This window comes from Sorex fumeus, unplaced genomic scaffold, assembly GCF_029834395.1.
Source record: "Sorex fumeus unplaced genomic scaffold, SorFum_2.1 ptg000021l, whole genome shotgun sequence".
In the NCBI taxonomy this organism is placed as follows: domain Eukaryota; kingdom Metazoa; phylum Chordata; class Mammalia; order Eulipotyphla; family Soricidae; genus Sorex; species Sorex fumeus.
In genome coordinates, this window is record NW_026606078.1 from 7,172,024 (window position 1) to 7,193,763 (window position 21,740).

General features: G+C 47.1%; 1 protein-coding gene across 1 annotated transcript in view; it reads left to right on the forward strand.

Annotated features, from left to right (window-relative positions):
* The window catches only part of MTR (5-methyltetrahydrofolate-homocysteine methyltransferase), a 124,922-nt gene extending 103,650 nt beyond the window's left edge, over positions 1 to 21,272 (forward strand). The window contains exons 26-33 of the mRNA XM_056113598.1: positions 3,249 to 3,347; positions 7,020 to 7,095; positions 10,547 to 10,702; positions 12,875 to 13,071; positions 16,328 to 16,528; positions 18,145 to 18,337; positions 20,380 to 20,492; positions 20,917 to 21,272. Of these exons, the coding sequence (XP_055969573.1) occupies positions 3,249 to 3,347; positions 7,020 to 7,095; positions 10,547 to 10,702; positions 12,875 to 13,071; positions 16,328 to 16,528; positions 18,145 to 18,337; positions 20,380 to 20,492; positions 20,917 to 21,003 (1,122 nt within the window). The 3' untranslated portion in view covers positions 21,004 to 21,272. The remainder of the gene's footprint in view (positions 1 to 3,248; positions 3,348 to 7,019; positions 7,096 to 10,546; positions 10,703 to 12,874; positions 13,072 to 16,327; positions 16,529 to 18,144; positions 18,338 to 20,379; positions 20,493 to 20,916) is intronic.
* The last annotated feature ends 468 nt before the right edge of the window (positions 21,273 to 21,740 follow it).

Sequence of the window (21,740 nt, forward strand, 5' to 3'; positions counted from 1 at the left end):
TACTTATATAAGGCCCATGGTGAGACCTTTTTTAAAGTCTCATTACCATCTTCATATGCTAATGAATGGCTGTACAATTCCATTTGGAGATCAGTCTTTTGGACCGTTTAAGTACAGGGTGACTCACCCCTCTAGGGAGGGGAAGGACTTGAGCTGAGGAGGAGCTGGCCTTCAGTTCCATTTCGAGGATAAACTCCTTCAGCATCTTGAAGCTGAAAGGCAGGCAGAGAACGAGCAAGGCATGGGCGTCGTGTTCTTTATGGTTTAGGTCAGCTGGACAGTTCCACTTCTCTCATACAAAGAAAATGCCCACATGTTTATATGACTCAAGCATGTGGCTGATAAGCAATTATTTGGATAAGTGCTAGTGACATTTTTTTCATGGATCATTGGTACAGGTTGTTTAGGTGACTTGTTGGTTCAGTCTGACTTTAATTGCATGAATATGACCTGGGACGTGCTCTGACTTAATTCCCCCATATATTTGAAAGATTCCAGCTTTATGGCTACAATACAGTAGCAACTTACACCTAAGGATGAATCTCACTTCCTGTCTTTTCTTAAATAAAAACCAAGGTACCAATATTGGGTTCTTTGAAAATTATAAAATCTATTTTCAGCTTATTCTTTCTCATGCTATTTGCTGTGACAATTCAAAAAGAAAAGGAGTGGTCGGTGGGAAAACATAAGAACAGTGATATTGTGGAAGGTGGGTCAGTGCTCAAAATTGGCCCTAAACTTGTTTCTATCAAACAAGTCATCCTGGGCAGTGAGGGGCTTGTCACTGTTACTCTCGGAGCAAGAGGGCTGTGTGGGAATGTGGAAGGTGCCAACACACCATTGCTTTATATGCTCTCTATATACACATGGTGCCTGTGCTAGGGTATTAGTACAGTCTTTGAGTGTTAATTAAGGAAATTGAGTTTTATCTTCTCATCGTTTCATGTCTAGTTGAATGCAAATGTTTTATTATTTTTAAATTTAGCACAGCGGGTAGGGCGTTCGCCTTACAAGCGGCCAACATGGCCGACCCGAGTTCGATTCCTCCGCCCCTCTCGGAGAGCCCGGCAAGCTACCGAGAGTATTCGATATGCCAGACACAGTAACAACAAAGTCTCCAATGGAGACGTTACTGGGCCCGCTCGAGCAAATCGACGATCAACGGGAGGGCCTTTACCTTTACTTTATATATATATACACACATAAATATGTATGTGTGTGTGTGTGTGTGTGTATATAGAGAGAGAGTTTTATTTTTGGTTTGGAGGCCACACCCAGTGATACTCAGGGCTTACTCCTGGCTCTGCACTTGGGGAACACTCCGGGCAGGGAATATGTGGGATGCCAGGGGTTGAACCCAGGTGGACCGTATGCCAGGCAAGTACCCTACCCAGTGTACTATTGTTCCACCCCCTTGCAAGAGTGTTTTAAAATACTCCTTTACCTGTACTTTGGAGAGTTCAGGAGTTGTTTTTGTTTAGCTCTGCTGGGTTTCCTCAGTGAAAACTTGGTTGAGGTCAGGCTTGAGTGCAACTAGCAGTACTGTGATGTGAGTGCCTTTGGGGGTTCTATTTTTAAGCTGGCCTTCTCTGATTTTATTTCTAAACAAGATGATGGTAATGATTGGATGTGGAACACTTCACAACTTTGTGACTTTGAGTGCCGTCTCTGTATAGAGGCTACGCTAATCTTTTTTGTAGCATTGTAATTTTAGCGTATGGGCTGAACTGAGCATTGTACTCACTTTTTTGTAATTTATTCAATTGTTATACTTAGAAAATTTACATAGGATCATAGATAGTTGAAGCTAGCAACTGGACTTCAACCACTATCTAGTCTAACTTCTGCAACACAGACAATGTTATTCAGCTCCGTACCTTGCTGTATGTTAGAAATCCCTTCTGAAAGATGCAGTGATGAGGCAATGCTGTAGTGTTTGAACTGATATATGCATTGGTAACAGCCATATCTTCCTTTCTTTGTAATTGTTTTTAACTTTACTAGTAGCTATTCTTTTTTCAATATTAAAGAATATTTAGAGAGTCCAGTTTTATAATTTATTGAGTTAGTCTCACAATTCTCATATGATCTGTTTCTTATTTTCTTTCTTTTTTTTTTTTTTTTGGTGGCGGGAGGGCCATACTCAACAGTATGCAGGGCTTACTCCTGGCTTTGTGCTTAGGGATCACTCCTTTTGGGCTCAAAGGACCACATGGGGTGCTGGGGATCAAACCCAGCTTGGCTACCTGCAAAGCAAGTGGTCTAGCCACTGTACTATTGCTCCAGCACCAAAAGCAATTTACTAATCTTCTGTTTGTTTGTTTGTTTGTTTGGGGGACACACCCAGAGATGCTCAGGGCTTATTCTTGGCTCTGTACTCAGGAATCATTTCTGGTGATCTTGGGGGACCATATGGGATACCAGGGACGGAACCACTGCAAGGCAAACGCCTTACCTGTTGTACGGTCTCTCCAGCCCCAATCCCTTTCTTTTCTTATTTTGATAGACGCTCACAGTTGAGCATGTAGTCCTCCAGCAAATCTTTGGGAAGCATGTAATTTGTATGTGCCAAGCACTATCACGGTCACGGGCACGGTCCTCCCGTTATTCATCGATTTGCTCGAGCAGGCCCAGTAACGTCTCCATTGTGAGAGTTGTTGTTACTGTGTTTGGCATATTGAATATGTCATGAGTAGCTTGCTGTGCGGGTGAGATTCTCTCGGTAGCTTGCCACCTCTGAGAGGGGAGGAGGAATTGAACCTGGCTCAGCCAGGCTGCCTCTGTGGCAGGGCATTCCCTTTTGTTCTGTCTCTCCTTTTGGGTGTTGTGGTTTGCAATAGAAGTATTGAGTGGCCATCATGTTTGGTTTGTAGTCTGTTTTCAGCATGCATCTCCCATCCCGAGCGGGCCCTCCTAGCACCCTTTACTTGGTGTTCCCTTCTCTATCTGAGCTGCCTTTTCCCCCAGCATGTGAGGCCGGCTTCGAAGCTATGGAGTAATCCCCCTGGTCCTTATCTTTACTATTCTTAGGTGTTAGTCTCCCATTCCGTTACTTTATATTCCACAAATGAGTGCAGTCTTTCAATGCCAGGTCTACTTTTTAAAGTTAACATTTTGCTGCCGTTCCATGCAGGAATGAGCAGAGTTGTGAAGGGATTGACAATGTTGACATGGGAGAGCTCAATGAAGGATGTGCTTTATCTCCTTTTGCTGTCCTGTGGTTACGAACTTTGATCTTGCATTTTCAGTGTTCTCAGCTATTAGATGAGAATCTGAAGGATGACTACTTTGAGGAGATCACAGAAGAATATGAAGACATTAGACAAGACCATTATGAGTCTCTCAAGGTAAGTGACAGACGGATCTTTGCTTGTTGGAGTTATAAAATGTTTCTACAGCTTTTTATGTGACTTTACTATTTTTTAGAATGATCATTTTAGGGATGTTTTGTTTTCTAGCTCAATTCAGAGTTCTTCACTTTTCCCCATAATTTTTTCTTATATGAAGATTAATTCTAATTATTCAATTTATTGCATACCTAGTAGGTATGCGATACATACCCATATTAGGTACTGTGCTCAATACTGGAAATTATGAGAATGAACAAAACATGAGCTTATTTCTAGCAGAAAATGAACTGAGACAGTTTACTGAAATGACCTCTCCTAGAGACCCCAGGTTTTGGTTTTGGTTTTGGTTTTTCAGTTTGTTTGATTTTAGGGCCACACGTGGAAGTACTCAGAGCACAATCTTGGCCGTTTGATCAGGGATCACTGCTAGGGTCATCGGGGGACTATCCGGGTCAGCCACATGCAAAGCAAGTGCCTTATCTGCTGTGCTATCCCTCCAGCTCTAACCTCTAACCCTTGTTTTTGAGGGAACAGTGAAGATATTACACAGGTCCATTGTCAGCCTCTCTCCCTGGTTTCCTCTCATGACTGTGCAGTGTCCCAGGGAATCCATAGAGTTGGCATAAGTACTCTTGAGACATTTTGTGGGGGGTATTTCTTGGTTCACTGTGTCAGAGGCTGGGTTATTGTGTGGGTGAATAGGCAAGTGAACTGAAATAATGAATGAAAAGAAGACAACTGACATTCCTGAGTCGTTGGCATCATTATTTTTCACAATATTAAACATAATTATTTATTTATATTAATGCTTGGGCCACACCAGCAATGCTGAGGCCTCCTCCTGGCTCTTTACTCAGGGATTACCCCTGGCAGGGCTCAGGAAACCATATGTGGTGCTGGGGGTAAAACCTAAGTCAGCTGTGTGCGAGGTAAGCACTCTACACCCTACTCAGAAGCCCAGGGATTCATTTCTTTCTTTCTCTCTTTTTAAAAAATTTCTTTTGGTTTCTGGGGCATACCCAGACATGCTCAGGGACTGCTCCTGGCTCTCACGCAGGAATCATTCTGGCAGTGCTCAGGAGACCATATGGGATGATGGCCATGTGCATGGCAAGCACTCTACCTGCTCTACTATCTCTCCTGCCCCCAAGCATTAATTTCTTTTCTTTCTTATTTTTTTTTTGTAGGAGTACTGCTATTTATTCAGCAACTGATTAGCTGATTGAATTGGGCATGAACTCCACCTTAATTTTTTTTCTTTATTTTTTTTTCTTTTTTATATTTATTTATTGAATCACTGTGGGAAAAGTTACAAAGCTTTCAGGTTTAAGTCTCCATCATACCATGATCAAACAGCTCTCCCTTCACCAGTACTCATTTTTCACCACCAAGAATCCCAGTATACCCCCCTCCCACACCTCCAAATGCCTGTGAGGCAGATGATTTCTACTTAACTCTTCTCTACATTGATTACATTCATTATTTTGACAAAAGATGCACCATTATTGTTTAGAATTTCTCCCCAACCAATCAGAATTCCTGAAAAGGCATTGTGAAATATTTTGTTTTCTATAGCTAGTTATGAGAATCATATAATGTCATGCGGCCATGATTTTGGATTTCTGCAAAGAGCCAGATAATTACGAGATTGGTTTCTGTGTGTCCGGTGTTATGGCTGTGCCAGAGAGCCGCTCGTTGGGGGTAACTCATGACCTCAGTAGGGCGTGAAGGACGTGCCGGTACCGCCCCCCTTCCCATGAGACTGCAGTTGCCCCATCACTGCTGGCTCGTACCTGACTTTCCTATAAGCTCTGAGGCGGTGGCCACCTTGCTGCCAGGGGGGAAAAAGGTGGAAGGGAGCAACACCCTTTCCCTCCCAGGGAGGCATGGCGCCGTAGTTTAATGCATGGTCCATTCACTTTTCTGCCGCAAGCTGCTGGACTCTGGCCTGAGTCCTTTTGCCTCTGGAGTCATGGCCATGCCAGAGAGCCGCTTGTGGGGGGCAACTCATGATCTTGGTAGGGCGTGAAGGACGAGCCGGTACCGCCCTCCTTCCCATGAGACTGCAGTTGCCCCGTCACCGCCTGCTCATACCTGGCTTTCCTATAAGCTCTGAGGTGGTGGCTACCTTGATGCCAGGGGGGAAAAAGGCGGAAGGGAGCAACACTCTTTCCCTCCTGGGGAGGCATGGCACCGTAGTTTAATGCATGGTCCATTCACTTTTCTGCCGCAAGCTGCCGGGTTCTGGATTAAGTCCTTTTGCCTCTCAGAGAGCGCTTGTGGGGGGCAACACGTGACCTCAGTAAGGCATGAAGGACGAGCCAGTACTGCCCTCCTCCTGAGACTGCAGTTGCCCCGTCACCGCCAGCTCATACCTGGCTTTCCAATACGCTCTGAGGTGGCAGCCACCTTGCTGCCGGGGGTGGGGGGGGGGGGGGGAGGGAGGGAAGGCAGAGGGGAGCAACACCCTTTACCTCCTGGGGAGGCATGGCACCGTAGTTTAACGCATGGTCCATTCACTTTTCTGCCGCAAGCTGCCAGGCTCTGGATTCAGTCCTTTTGCCTCTGGAGCCATGGCTGTGCCAGAGAGCCACTTGTGGGGGGCAACTCATGACCTTGGTAGGGAGTGAAGGACGAGCCGGTGCTGCCCCCCTTCCCATGAGACTGCAGTTGCCCCGTCACTGCCTGCTCATACCTGGCTTTCCAATAAGCTCTGAGCCGGCAGCCACCTTGTATGTAGTCCAGATGCATTTCTGCCAAAAGCCGCTGGGTTTCAAGATTTGTTTCTGAGTCTCTGGTATCATGGCTATTAATCAGCTTGATCAGGAGCCAGAGAGGTCGTTTGTAGGCAGCGACTCGGGGTCTCATTGAGATGGGGAGAAAGAGTCGTCTCCACCCCCATGTGGTGAGGCCCCGTGTGTCTTGACACTGCAGGCCCAAACCTGACTGTCCAGTGGCCTCTGGAGGATGGTGGTCACCAGGCTACCAGGGGGAACAGGCCAAGGCACGAAACCTATTCCCACCTGGAGTGGCCCAGCACCAGTAACCTAATGCAGGATGCATTTCTGCCAAAAGCCTTTGGGTTCCGAGATTCATTTCTGAGACTCTGGGATCATGGCCATTAAGCAGTTCGATCAGGAACCAGAGAGGCCATGCCTCCAATTATATAGCTGAGCCAAAGGTGGTTTGTGGGTGTGTCTCCCACATACCTAACTTTTGGCCGTTTACTTTCTTGGTAAACTTTGCCCCAAGTATTTGGGGTCTAGCCAAAGGCACAGCAGCAATTTGGGGGTATCTGAAAGTCTGACATTGCCATCAGGCTGCTGATGCACTCACCTCACAGGTACAGATTGACCTACTGGCAGCACCATACCCCCCTCTTTTCTTTTTTTTGAGGGGGGTGGGGGTCACACCCAGCGATGCTCAGGAGTTACTCCTGGCTCTGAGCTCAGGAATTACTCCTGGTGGTGCTTAGGGGACCATATGGGATGCCGGGATTGAATCTGGGTTGGCCGCGTGCAAGGCAAATGCCCTACCGGCTGTACTATCACTCTGGCCCCCAAGCATTAATTTCTTACAAAGCTTATGTACTGGCTTTCTTGAGCATATCTTCATAGCAGCATCTAAAAAGCTGACAGTTTCTGACTAAACAATTTTTCCCTCCCTTAGGAGAGAAGATACTTAACATTAAGTCAAGCCAGAAAAAACGGTTTCCACATTGACTGGCTGTCAGAGCCTCACCCAGGTCAGTTTGGCGATTGCTTTGAGAAAGGCTGTAGGTAGCAATCATGAGCTGAAGAGATGTTTGCATTTAGTCAGCGTTAACCCTGTATCCAGCCAGAAACTCTGAGTGGTGTATAACCATGATGAGTGACAATGATGATAGAAAATGAAAATAAGCAGATCTCCATCTACAGGGAACTGAAGCCTGTCCTGGTTAGGTCCTCGGCAGCTGGGTCCTTGACACAGCTCTGCAGTGACTGTGACTATTTTAATCTGATGAGACCGTTTTGGGTAATACCTTGAAAGGTTACCAGGATTCTATTTCTGACCTGAATTCTATGCCCATACACTGTGCTGTAATGGAGTGGGCACCTCCCACCCTGCTTCATTCCCTCCCCCTCCCTCCCCACCTCAAACTAGAAGCAAGTCTAAGAGACCCGTCTCAATGGTCTGGTTTGATGCTGCTGGGTCTGCAAGCAGGTCCGATGCAGATGTGGGTCAGATGCTGAAAAAGCTCCCATACATAGAGCAAAGCAGGGCCACTGTTTTTCCCTATTTACCACCTCCCTCTCTCTCTGTGTGTGTGTCTCTGTGTATGTCTCTCTCCTCTCTCTCTCTATCTCTTTCCTTTCATCTTTCTCTTTTGTTTCCTCATTCTGTTTTTTTTCTAGCCTCTTTTCTTGACTTGCTCAAGGATGGAATAAACTATAAGATGCTTTAACAGGCTCAAAGAGACACAAGATACAAATGCAAAATTGAGACAGGGTGAACACAGGTTGTATTAATCGAATCCAAATTTCCAAGGTAAAATCTCAAAATCCACTTTCATTGCTCGTGACATCTGTGTTGTTGTGCACATCTCCACGGAATTGTGCGGATCAGACTAAAAATGTAGGGTCTGGGTTCAGATTTTATTCCCACTGAGTGCTTCAGTGGAAGGAATACGGGACATGCTGCAGGGTGGGAGGCCAGGCTTCTGATTCCAGCTCTGCTCCTGGTTCTGTCTTTCCTCAGTGACCTGAAACAGTTTCTGATGTTTGAAACGGGAGTTGCTTGATGGAAATGTTACACGTATAAAACACTCTGTCAGAAACCTTAGGAAACTCAGAATCACTCCAATAGCCCAAGCAATATGTGTGTGTGTGTGTGTGTGTGTGTGTGTGTATACATATATGTGTGTGTACACACACATATGTCTTTTTCACTGTGAGATCGATAAAAATATCACAAGGAGATTGTTTTAACCAATCAAACATCCAAAACATTTCTTTGGGTAAACAGTGCTTGGCAAGTTTCTGGAATGATTGTCTGAGGGACAGCAAATCCTTGAGGCTCAGGCCTCAAAAGTGTTTTGATACCAGCCCAGTTTTAGACACTAAAAGTGAATAAAGGGATAAAGACGGCTTCTTCTCTCAAGGCCCTTTGATAGTTAAACCTCAAACAGATCTTCAACTCTGGAAGATAACACGTTTTAGAGTAACAGTCTTCCTTTTCTATGCAGTAGTACATTTCTCATCTGCTTTTCCAGAGCAGAAGAAACTTTATTTTGGTGGGGCTGGGGAGGTGCTCCCTGCTTGGGTGAGTGGGTGTCATTTTCGCTGAGACTCAGCCTGCCGGAGTGATCCACATATGACAGGTTTTTTTTTTTCCTTTTTGGGTCACATCTGGCCATGCTCAGGGATTATTCCTGGCTCTGCACTCAGGAATTACCCCTGACGGTGCTCAGGAGATCATATGGGATGCTGGGAATCTAACCCGGGCTGGCCACATGCAAGGCAAACACCCTACCCCCTGTGCTATTGCTTCAGCCCCTGCATCTGACAGTTGGGACTATAACCCAGCAATGTGGTGCTGCTCCAGCCCCTTGGTACTTGAGCTCATCAGACCATGCCTGGAGATGCTTGGGGGCTACACAGAGCCAGAGCTCAGACTTGGGGGTCTTGGACCTGCCAGCCACATGCTCCACCCCTTCGAGAAATCTCCCAGGGCCATCACAGAAGACTTTACCCAGGAGGATGGCTGTAATCTTTTTCAGTTACCAAACAGAGTGACATAAGCGAGTATAAAGAAGGGGTCTGTGTAATAAATTACTGACTAGGAACCAACAGGACAGGGTCCTGTGAACATATATTGAGAAGGCTGTGATTTTGCATGCAGGATTAAGCTTCTTCTCCTTTTTCTTTACTTTTCCTTTGCTCTCCTTGACTATCTCATAAGAGAAAAATTCTCCTGAGATGCTGTGTGTTATCTCGGAGCATCTGAGATTGGTGTAGTGTCAGTTCTCTGGTCCCAGAGGTCCCTGCTCCCCACAGAACAGAAAAACAAAAGTGTGAAGGTGAGACAGCAAGTTGGCGGCCAAGTTGTCTGACGCTTGTGACCCCCGCCTTGGGCTTGGTGGGAGATATAGCCCGCCTGCCTGATGGCCTCATCTCTGAGGAGGTGGATAATGAACCATTTTCTGAGTACTCAGATATACCCACTAGCTACTTTAAAATGCCCTGCTCCCTCCAAATAAAGGGTGTTGGGAGGATCCTCCCAGGATGCTGAAAGTAGACTGTAGACCGAGTATGATTGCCTCTCAGTGCCTCTTTTGCAAACCACAGCACCCAGAAGTAGAGAGAGAACAAAGGGGAATGCCCTGCCACAGAGGCAGGGTGTGATGGGAAGGATGGGGGGTGGGAGGGGTTACTGGGATCAGTGGTGGTGGAGGATGGGCAGTGGTGTAGGGATGGGTACTTGAACATTGTAAAATTGAAAACCAAGCACAAAAATTTGTAAGTCTACAACTGTACCTCAAGGTGTTTCACTAATAAAAATAAATAAATAAATTTAAAAATTAAATAAAATGCCCTGCTCCCTATAAAAGAATGTATCTGTAGTGAAAGTTCCCATGTATTTTAGAGTGCCCTTATGTGTACAAGTGACGATTGATCCAGGTCTTTATTTTCTCTTGGACCAGGGACAAGGGTGGGTGGAAGAGCTGCAGGAAGAGTTTCCTGGGGCAGCATAAGTCAGTCAGCCTCCTGGAGACTGTTAGTTCATGCTCACCTAAGATTCCCTGCAGAATCCAGAGTGATCATTTAAAGTTTCCGTCTTTCCGAACATGATGGCCACTTAATACCTGTAACCAAAACACCCAAAAGGAGAGAAAGAATAAAAGGGAATGTGCCTGCCACAGAGGTGGGTGGGGGGATGGAGTGGGGGTGGCGGGAGGGATACTGGGAACACTGGTGGTGGAGAACAGGCGCTGGTGGAGAGACGGGTACTCGATCATTGTATGACTGAAACGTAAGCATGAAAGTAACTGTACCTCACGGTGATTCATTAAAAATTTATTTTAAAATGAAGTTCTGGTCTTCGTGAAACAAATCGTATGCTTGGCAGGGAGGCGGTACTGGGAAACAGCTGACCCAGAACGGTCTCTGGCAGGCAGCTCTGGCGCTGGTGCTGATGGTGATACTTATTTTCTCCAGTGAAGCCCACATTTCTTGGGACCCGGGTCTTCGAGGACTATGACCTGCAGAAGCTGGTGGATTACATTGACTGGAAGCCTTTCTTTGATGTCTGGCAGCTGCGGGGCAAATACCCAAATCGAGGCTTTCCCAAGATCTTTAACGACAAAACTGTAGGTTCGTTAATTAAGTTCTTCCTTCGTGTTCTCATAGTTGAGACATAATAAGAGAACAAGTGGTGATCTGTGCATTTGGATTATATGGGCTATTATATGTTGTCTCGGAGAGCCCGGCAAGCTACCGAGAGTATTCGATATGCCAAACACAGTAACAACAAAGTCTCCGATGGACACGTTACTGGGCCCGCTCGAGCAAATCGACGATCAACGGGAGGGCCTTTACCTTTACCTTTTACAATATGCTGCAAGATATTATTTACTGACTTGTCTCTTTAATACTTTTTAAATTGCTCAGTCATTCCTTACAGACTAAGCTTGGCATTTATGTATTCTTTTTTTTATTTTGGTTTTTGGACCATGTCTAGTGATGCTCAGGGGTTACTCCTGGCTCTGCACTCAGGAATTACTCCTGGTCGGGTTGGATGACCATATGGGGTGCCGGGAACCAAACCCAGGTCGGCCACATACAAGGCCAGTGCCCTGCTCACTGAACTGTCATTCTGGCCCCTCATTCTTTAAGAAATATTTATTGATATCAGTTATGTAGTAGATGCTTTGTTTGCCACTGGAGATAAAAGACAATTAAATTCTTGCTGTCTGGAACTTTGCTAGATGGTATAGTGGACAGCAGTGGATAGCATGCGTGTAGCATTCAGATTCCTGCTTCAGAGCCAACCCCAGGCTTGCCTGCCACACAGTGATAAGACAGACCTTTCAGCCTGGGAGGTCGGGAAGACTTCCTGGAAAAGTAGTGTTTGAACAGCACTGTGGAGATTATGGGCTGGAGTGATAGTACAGCGGGAGGGCATTTGCCTTGCGCACAGCCAGCCCGGCCGAGCCGGGTTTGATTCCTCCGCCCCTCTCGGAGAGCCTGGCAAGCTACCGAGAATATTCAGTATGCCAAACACAGTAACAAGAAGTCTCACAATGGAGACGTTACTGGGCCCGCTCGAGCAAATCGATGAACTACAGGAGGACAGTTTTGTTTTGTTTGTGGAGATTAAATGGGAGCTGTTGAGTCTGGGACTGGGGACAGGAGGCTGTGTTGGAGAAAAGGCTATTCAGGCTAGAGGAGATAGAGTGAGAGGCACAGGCAGATATATGCCTGTCAGGGGAACTGCAAGGAGTTGATTGTGCCTGGCGCATTAGGGAGAAGGATTTGGGTCACTGACTCAGCAAAATGGTTGAGTGGGTAACGTGCTACCCGCACCCCCAAACCTAGGCCAGTCAAAGAGTAGCCAGATCAGAGCAGGGTGGATGGGGTGGACTGGGAGAAGACAGGGGGCTAAGTCATAGCCCTTGCCAGCTGCCAGCTGCCAGCTTACTGGATGTGGTGTGCCTATTAGGTCATTGTGTCTCAGCAGCCACAGCGAGGAAGAAGACCCTAGTTTTGCCTGCTCTGGGGTGACCTCAGATAGCATTACTCTGGCCAGATAATTCTGGACTGGCCACAGACTTGACAGAAAGCACTAGAGACCCCATGGTCCTCTCTGCGGGAGGGAAGGATGACTGTGTCGGAAACCAAAAGGCAGGTGGGAGCTTGGCCCTCACGGTGCTCATGGGGATGTGCGGGGCGCCGAGCAGGGTGGGGTTGGCAACTTCTCAGAGAGTCCCATGTCCCCTGAGGTCACTGTGAGGTCAGTGGGAGTGTATGTGCACAAAGGCACATGGGAGATGGGAGGAACTGGCCCGCTTCGCTTCACTGACAGACGGCGCAGGGAGCCGCGGATTTGGCGCTCTGCCTTTCTTAAGTGGTTTGAGCCGGGGAAACAGACTATGAGAGCTGCACTTAGCAGGAACCACTGAACTCGCATCAGCTCCACTGTACCAGTGGCAAATAAATAGCGAGTGGGCGCTGGAGCGATAGCACAGTGGATAGGATGCTTGCCTTGTATGTGGCTGATGGCTGACCCGAGTTCAATTCCTGGCATCCCATATAGTCCCCCCCCAAGCACTGCCAAGAGTAATTCCTGAGTGCATGAGCCAGGAGTAACCCCTGAGCAATGCTGGGTGTGACCCCAAAAAGAAAAAAAATACTGAGGGAGTGTTTGAGAGTAAACCGAGGGTGAGGAGAGAAATGACTGAGCAGGCAGTGGTCTTAAAAGGAAGGGATTCGGGGTTGTTTATTGCAGGCATCTTCGCAATGTTTAGTTTTGTTTTTTTTCAATAGGTGAAGAGGCTAAAAAGGTCTATGAAGATGCCCAAAATATGCTGAAAGCACTGATTAAGCAAAAGAAACTCCAGGCCAGGGGCGTGGTTGGGTTCTGGCCAGCACAGAGCGTCCAAGACGACATTCTCCTGTATGCCGAGGACGCAGTTCCCCAGGCAGCCCAGCCCATCACCACCTTTTATGGGCTCCGGCAGCAGGTAGGAAGAGTTATTGACAGCCACCACGTATGCAGCTTTCACTTCCTGCCTTGAGTTCTGAAAAAAATGTGAAGTAAGCAAGCATGAACTTTGTGTAAATGGTAGCACCACATGCGCATCTTCCCCCAAATGACCAGTCAGAGGTCTCAACCCATGGCACTTGTGAGAATGTGGGAGAGATTAGGTGCCAGGCAAGTTCACAAGCTCCAGCCAGACTGGGATTATTGGGGGGAGGGAGAAGGAGGAGGGGATTGGGTTACTTCCAGCAGTGCTCAGGGATTCCTTCTGATCTCTGTGCTCAGGAACCAGTCCTGTGGTGCTTGGAGGAACACGTCGGATACCAGGGATCAAACCCAGGTCAGCTGCAGGTTGGGCAAATGCCTTACCCACTGTCCTGTCTCTCTGGCCCCCAACGTGGGGTGTTTACTTTTGTATTGAGCAGGTGCAGGAGAAGCACTGCCATGCTGAGAGTGTCCGGTACATATATATGAATGTTGTCTAGTTCATAAACACATTTGCATCCATGAGTATTAGTACAGTAGGTGGACAGGTCCCTAATCCAGAGGATGATAGTCTAGAACAAAGGTTTGCGGGATGTCTGCAGAGAAGTGAATGAAAGCAGGAGACTGTGCGGTGTTCACAGAGCTTAGCCAGGAGAGCCCAGCCCCAGCTCTTCTCTCTCACTCTGCCGGCTTCCTCTGAACAAAGGAAACAGGCTCTTCGCATCTTCCTCTTGTATGGCCCCACATGAAAAGATGCAAATAGCATAAGCATGTCCCTTTAGCTTCTGTGGAAAATAGCAGCTAATTAGCAGTCAGGGCCAGAATTCACTGGTAACTAAAATAGGGTTGCAATAAATTATTATTGCAAAGTTTTACTGCCATTTGCAGCCATTCAGAAGCGATAACACTGCTGCTTTTACCTATCAATGCAGTGTAAGCCATAGTCATAGATATTTGAGCCACAACTTTTCTGAAGGAATTCTTAAATCTGGAGCATCAAGGACTATGGCCACAAGTTAAATGAGGGCAGGGACACCTTCACTGCATACTTAGTGAACAAGCGCTTCATGTCTGCATTTGGGCTCAGACACGAGACAACTTAGAGTAGGTGGGCTGGGATGTAAGTTCTGACTTCTACTCACCTGGACTCACCTGGAAATCAATAACTTCTCGTGTGTGTGTGTGTGTGTGTGTGTGTGTGTGTGTGTGTGTGTGTTTAATATAATGGATTCTCAATGGACACATAGTACTCACTCATAGAAGCCGCTTTCTCCTGGTACGTGTTGGAAATTTCTGGCTGTAGCAGTTTAGCATTCTGGGGTTCTCCTGTGGTGACTGGCTAGTTAATATTTCTTCCCAAGAGCTGTGAGGCTCTGTGGCCTGTATCTCCTGGTGGTGCCAGGAGGCCTTGTTTGCATCTCTGGCTTTTGTTAGCAAAGGATGGCTGGTGGTCAGGGTCTACCTGAACAGTGGCTCTGCCGAGCAGTCCCTGAAATCTGTGACATTTTCAACGTTTCCAAATACCTTTTTGCTTTCATGGTTTTCTCTGTCAAGCATCAGGTAAGCAGTGCTTACTTCCAAAGACAGCAAAGTAATAACTCTAGAGCTTTGGCACCGGCTGCTCCCTAATTGCTCGGTCGGTCTTTTGCCATGCGGATAGCAGTCCAAAGAGCCGGCAGCAGTCTCCCCCAGGTCAGCCACTGTCTTATCTGGAGCTGTTTGATTCGAGATTTTTCTGCTCCAGATTTCCTTTCTATAAAAAGGAGCCAGGGGTAGCACAGTGAGTAGGGTGTTTGCCTTGCATCCGGCTGACCCAGGTTTGATTCCCCGCATCCCGTATGGTCCCCTGACCACTGCTAGGAGTAGTTCTGAGTGCATGAGCCAGGAGTAACCCCTGTGCATTGCTGGGTGTCACCCCCCCAAAAAAAGGGGGAGCCAAAGGTATCCCTTACATTACAGGATTGTGGAGAGGATTACTTGTCTATATAAATGTGGTAAGCATCAACAAGTATTAATTATTAGCTGTTGCTGGCCTTCTCAGGAAGTGCTTCTCCATTGTGAAATCTGCAGCAGACCTCATTTGTCAGCTTGATCTCGGGGACACATTAGCCATCAGCTGCATCTGTCAGATGATGGAGGCTAGGCCCAGGCCCTGTGTTGAGAAATCACATTTTGATTTGAGTTGACTGAGAACCTGGGTCCTGCTGAATTGTTGGGTTGATTGCAGGCCAGCTAGGGGATGTCCTGTGCCACCCCCCTACCCCCCTGTGGCAGACAGCACATGGCCCCTGGTGTCAGTTCTGGCAGTTTCTCGAACTGCTTCTGTGGATGCCGAGAAGAGGCTTTCATACATTTAGAGACCCCATTCAAACATGATTTCAGGATCTGATGTTGATCCTTTAAAACACTTTGGTATAGAGAAAAAAAAATTTTTTTAAAGTATGAATGTTGAAGGGTCTAATTCCTAGCACAGTGCTTGGAGGCATTCGGCAAAGGTTTGGGCCACTTGTGAAGAAGTCATCTGGTTCCTTGACTTTGTGAATTCTCTCGTCATTATTGCTATATGATAATTTTATTTGTTTATTCAAGAAGCATTCATTGGCTTCTCAGTATTGTTGGGCACTATTCTGAATGTTGGTGATTTTTTTTTTTATTAATGAATCACCATGAGGTACAGTTAGAGACTTACAAACTTCCGTGCTTACATTTCAGTCATACAACGATCTAGCACCCATCCCTCCACCAGTGCCCATTCTCCACCACCAATATTCCCAGTATCTCTCCCACCCTCCCACCCTCCCACACATCCACCCCCACCTCTATGGCAAGCACATTCCGTTTTGCTCTCTCTCTCTCTCCTTTTGGGTGTTGTGGTTTGTAATTTTATTAATGTATTAAGTTGCCATCATGTTCAGTCTAGAGTCTACTTTTAGCACTCATCTCCCATCCTGAGCGGGCCCTCCTAGCATCCTTTACTTGGTGGTCCCTTCTCTGTCTCAGCTGCCTTTTCTCCCCTGCAGTAAGACCGGCTTCCAAGCCATGGAGCAATGCTTATTTCTACGATCCTTGGGTGTTAGTCTCCCATTCTGTTACTTTATATTCCACAAATGAATGTTGGGAATATAGCAGTGAACCAGACAGACAAACATCCCTGTTTGAAGCACCTCTACAGTGGGCCCTCATGGATTTGCCATCCACTCCATGTTGATGCTACTTCATGCTAATGACCCCTCTGCCCTCTCCTTGGACTCCAGGCTGAGAAGGACTCTGCCAGCACAGATCCCTACCATTGCCTCGCCGACTTCATCGCTCCCCTGCACTCTGGCGTCCATGACTACCTGGGCCTGTTTGCTGTCGCCTGCTTTGGGGTGGAGGAGCTGAGTCAGGCCTATGAGGAGGAGTGTGATGTCTACAGCAGTATCATGGCCAAAGCGCTGGGGGACCGGCTGGCTGAGGTAAAGCAGTGGAACAACGAGGTCAGAACCCAGTGGGTGGGGGAGTCCCTGAGAGGCACCAGAAGGCCACACCCCCTCGGATCGTGTCTCTCTCCTAGCCTGTGTGGAACAAAGCTGGCGCTGAACAGCACACAAACTTTCTTTCTTTCTTTCTTTCTTTTTATTTTTACTTTATAGGGTGGTTCACAATATTTGATTAACAGTTAATATTCAAACACCAATCCCATCAACATTACACTTTCCCACCCCCAAATTTGGGATGTTTCTATCCCTAGCCCCAATCACTGTCCCAAAGCACAGCTGAAATGATATATTTTGTATTGTCTGTCATGGAAAACTGCTGAAAATGCTACAAAAAAATATCCATAGAGGAGATAGTGTGAAGATTGTTCTATTTTGTCAGGGGCCATTAAGACATTCTTTAGAGTATCACTAATATGTTAAAGGTTAAGTGATGCGAGCTTTCATATACATATGTATATCTGAAACTATGTATACATATATGTATGTATGTATTTTCCTCTATGATTTGTTGCCTACTATTTGAACCCCATCAAGTGTGGTGTGGTACTTATGGAAAATGAGTAGAGTATCTTATGATGTGTCACACAGCCGCAAATGTGGCTGCACGGTCCATGAGTATTTTCACTTGTACTTAAGGCTCAGCACGAACCTATGTGGAATGACCTTGAGCATGGCGGCAGTTGGATTGTGGAGGTTTTCAGCTGCCAGGGCTGGGTCCCTCGGGGCAGACAGGGCTCTCACCCATCCCCCTCTGGGGCACCCTGAGTGAAACAGCCTGGCACGGAGTAGCACACGTACTTTCATGCCACCACATATTCCTTAATTGTTCGCACGTCATCTCTCGGGCAAACAACCACAACCACAGCAACAACAAAACAATCCTTCACAGTGCCATAGCGTTAGTTACCCTTACAACCTTGACTTCTTTGCCTCAGTTTCTTCTGGATATCTTGTTGTGATAGGAGGTTTTCCTGGGGAGCCCCCAAAATAAGAATCCTATTTCTGTTTCAGAGCTCCCTGTTTGAAGTTTGTATTTTCTGTAGAATCCTCATCTTCCTTTATGTGGACTGGACAGGGGTGCTGTCCCTTTTTCCTCAGTGTTTTAACAGTAGAACTAGCTTTTCTGTGATTGGTTGGTTGGGTCCTAGGGATACTCCTGGACACTGCTGGGAAGCTACTCCTGGGAGTGCTTAGGGGACCATGTCGTGCTGGAGGCTGAACCCAGGGTTCCCGCATGCAAAGCGTGTGCCCTTGGAACCATCTTCCTAACCTGACCTAGCAGCTTTAGTGCTTCCAGTTCCTCTTTCTGACTGCTCTCGAACTATCAGGGAAATGACTCCATTCCAGGGCGTGGAACGCTCAGGTTGAGACGTCAGAGCCCAGGTCAGGACCAAAATTGAGTGGCAGAGCAACTGATGAAACTACAAGTGAGCTGAGAGTCCGTCCTGCCCCTCTAGCCCAGAATTTCCCTGTCTGTAGCTTCAGTGCGGAGGGTGCTATGGATTTGCTTTGGCTTAGAGTGTGGCAGGGGCACCCATCCTGGGGGCTCTGATTTCTCTGCCTAACCAGCACATCTGCTTCGGGGCTCCCAGGCCTTTGCAGAGGAACTGCATGAAAGGGTGCGCAGAGAGCTGTGGGCATACTGTGGCACTGAGAGCCTGGACATGTCAGATCTGCGAAGGCTGCGCTACGAGGGCATCCGCCCGGCACCCGGCTACCCCAGCCAGCCTGACCACACTGAGAAGCTCACCATGTGGAGACTCGCCGACATCGAACGCTGCACAGGTTTGCCCAGAGGGGAAGCACCTCTCCCTCTCCCTCCCTCCCGCCCTCTCCCCCTTCCTCTCTCTCCCTCCTTCTCTCACTCCCTTTCTCCTTTCCTCCCTCCCTCTCTCTCTCCCACCTTCTCACCCTCCCTCTCTTCCTCCCTCTCTCCTTTCCTCCTCCCTCCCTCTCCTCCCTACTTCCCTCCCTCTTCCCTTCCTCCTTCCTTCCTTCTCTATCTCCCTCCCTCTCTCCATTTTCCCCTCCCTCCCTTTCTCTCTCCCTCTACCTCTCTCTCTTTCTTTCTCTCTCTCTCTCGTTCTCTCTTTCCCTCTCTCTCTAAATAGACTTTTATAACCATATGGCACATATGGTTACATGTAAAAATATGCAAAGGTGCATACTGAAGTCACCTCCCATCTTTTTTTACAGTTAGCTCTTTATTCTAGAATTTTCCTGAGCATAGTCTCATATCACATTTTCAGACTCACTCATTTTCATTATTTTTTTCTCCTGCCCTATAACAGATGGAAAGTTAGCCTACTCATGGTACCCCACTGCTCGCCAGCCCCGTTTTCTTATTCTTGATGCATTGCTGACTTTCTCCATCAGTGCCTCTGTAATCTTCAGTTACTTGCTTCTTCCTTACAGATGCCATCTCTGGCCACTGACGCTCACAGAACCGTCATTCTCGTTCATTCTGTTCTAGCTCGACTTTTGCGCCATTGTTAGCATTTGTGCTCTTATGTAATCATAGTTCTCTCTTCTGCTTCATCTGTGGGCTGGTTCTAATAGTTGCAGATCAGAAATTGGCACATGTCCTTTTGAGACAGAAGGTACGGGCACTCAGCCTCCACTTCCTTGGCCTAGAGCAAAATCAGTCACAGTTCTGGCTGTTGCCTCATCATGTCCAAAATGCTGATACGAGACGGGAGTGCAAAATTCCTGCCATTCAGGTGACCCAGACTAAGCCCACAATTTGCAGGGGACTTCATCCAAAGCGTGTCTCCAGTGCTGGTGAAAGGAGGGAATCTAGATGTCAGGGGGCACTGGGAGGCTGTTAAATGTGGCTTATTGGGAACAGCACAGACTCTGAGCACCAGGAGACGTTGATTTGATTTCGTTTCTTCCATCAGCTAAGAGGGTGACCTTCAACAGAGCTATTAAACTTTTTTTTTTTTGCTTATTTTTTTGGTCACACCCAGCGATGCTAAGGGGTTACTCCTGGCTCTGCACTCAGGAATTACTCCTGGCAGTGCTCAGAGGACCATATGGGATGCTGGGAATCAAACCAGGGTTGGCCGCGTGCAAGGCAAATGCCCTACCCACTGTGCTATTGCTCCAGCCCCAGAGCTGTTAAACTTTGTGCCACTGTTTCCTTGTCCATAAAATGAATGACCTAGATAGCCTGATGTTTCCCATGAGTTCTGAGCTCCTGAGCATTGTTTCTCTTGAAATCTTACTGTAGGCTCATTCTTCACAGGAGTCTGGCTTTGGGTCATTTCTGGTGGCATTGGTCCTGTAGGAACTATTGGAGGATTATTCAGATAGTTACTTCAACTCTTGACTTGTGCTCTAAGACCCAGGCTTGGGAACAGCAGTGGCCTCTCAATTGAATCATCTTGGGGAACTATGGATAGAATGTTGAATGTCTTTTCTATTTTTTTTTCTTTTTGGGTCACACCTGGCGATGCTCAGGGGTTACTCCTGGCTCTGCACTCAGGAATTACTCCTGGTGGTGCCCGGGGGACCATCTGGGATGCTGGGGATTGAACCCATGTCGGCCGCGTGCAAGGCAAACGCCCTACCTGCTGTGCTATCACTCCAGCCCAAAGAGTGCGTTTTCCAGAGCAGAAGAGATTTGCTTGTCCTGAACTTGTTCCACCAGGGACAAGTTGCTGAACTAATCTGGTCACAGCTTTTGTGCTGTGCTCCAGTCACATAAAAAGCCTAAGGCTACTTCCATTCTTGTTCAGCAGAAGTTTACTGGGTGTCTGTTAGCTGGCCAAGTTCTGCTATAGGCACTGAGTAAATGAATATTTCCTTGCATTGGCTCTCTGTAGGTATTAAGTTAACAGAATCGTTAGCAATGACACCTGCTTCAGCAGTATCCGGCCTTTACTTCTCCAATTCGAAGTCCAAATATTTCGCTGTGGGAAAAATTTCCAAGGATCAGGTAAGTTAGCTTGTTCATTGTGCATAGCTTCTCTCTGTTACTTGTCTTGTTGTAAATGGAATTGTGAAACTTAGTTGCTTTATATGTGAGTAAAAATAAAATGAAAGGGAGAGGATGAAGAAATGTACTTTAATTAATATATTAATTAGATTTCAATCCATCACCCCAGTTCTGACCTTTCCACTTACATATAGACCATTCACACACCTATGTATAAGCTTGAGCTATTTTTCTATATATTATATTCTGTCTAAAGAAAAAGGCAACAAAGTGAATAAATATTTCCCTCCATTTACCGCATTACATTTCTGCGAAGACAAGAAATGGAAGGTCCCCGAGAACATTTCTTGGCAAATCCAGTGGAAATTTCAGTTTGAAAAGTCTGAGCCTTGTGGTTTAATGACTTGCTTTTCGTCTTTTGCAGATTGAGGACTATGCATTGAGGAAGAACATGTCTGTTGCCGAGGTTGAAAAATGGCTGGGCCCCATTTTGGGATATGATGCAGACTAACATTTTCTTTCAGTCTCATCTGAACTTGGCTGTTTCTCAAGGAAATGATGTCCAACCGTGCCTTAAAAGCAGCAACACACCCGCCTGCACCGGACTGGCATTTGCCTGCCTTCCAGTTTTGGAGCAGACTCTGGTGTAACTGTGTAGAGGAAGAGGCTGTCCTGGGGCTCTTGGGGGGCCGGGCCCGATACGCAGCTGTCTTTTCAGAGGACCTTGAGTGAAAAGCAGCAGACTGAACTCTGGTCGGTATCTGGAGCCCTCCCAGGTCTGGGACCAAGTGCAGAAAGAGGTCTTTTACATTTCAGAGCAAGTTAGCTTGTGTCTTTCCATTTTTGCCTTGGATTTAGGAGGCCACTTTCTCTTTCTTTCTTTTGCTTTCGTTTGGGGGGGGAGGGGCAGGGAGGATGGGAGGACAGGTCTACATACAGCTGTTCCCAGGGCTTAGTCCTGGTTCTGCACTCAGGTGTCACTCGTGGCAATGCTCAGGGAACCAACCATATGAGGTCCTGGGGATCAAACCTGAGTCAGCCACATGCAAGGCAAGGGTCTTACCTGCTTGTGCTATCACTCCAGCCGCTAAATCTCTCTCTCTCTCTCTCTCTCTCTCTCTCTCTCTCTCTCTCTCTCTCTCTCTCTCTCTCTCTCGGGCGGGGGGAAGCCTAATACTCAGTTGAAAAGAGAATGTGGCTCTGTGGCAAAGGGATGCTGTGAGAATAGGAACATTTCAGTCTAAACAC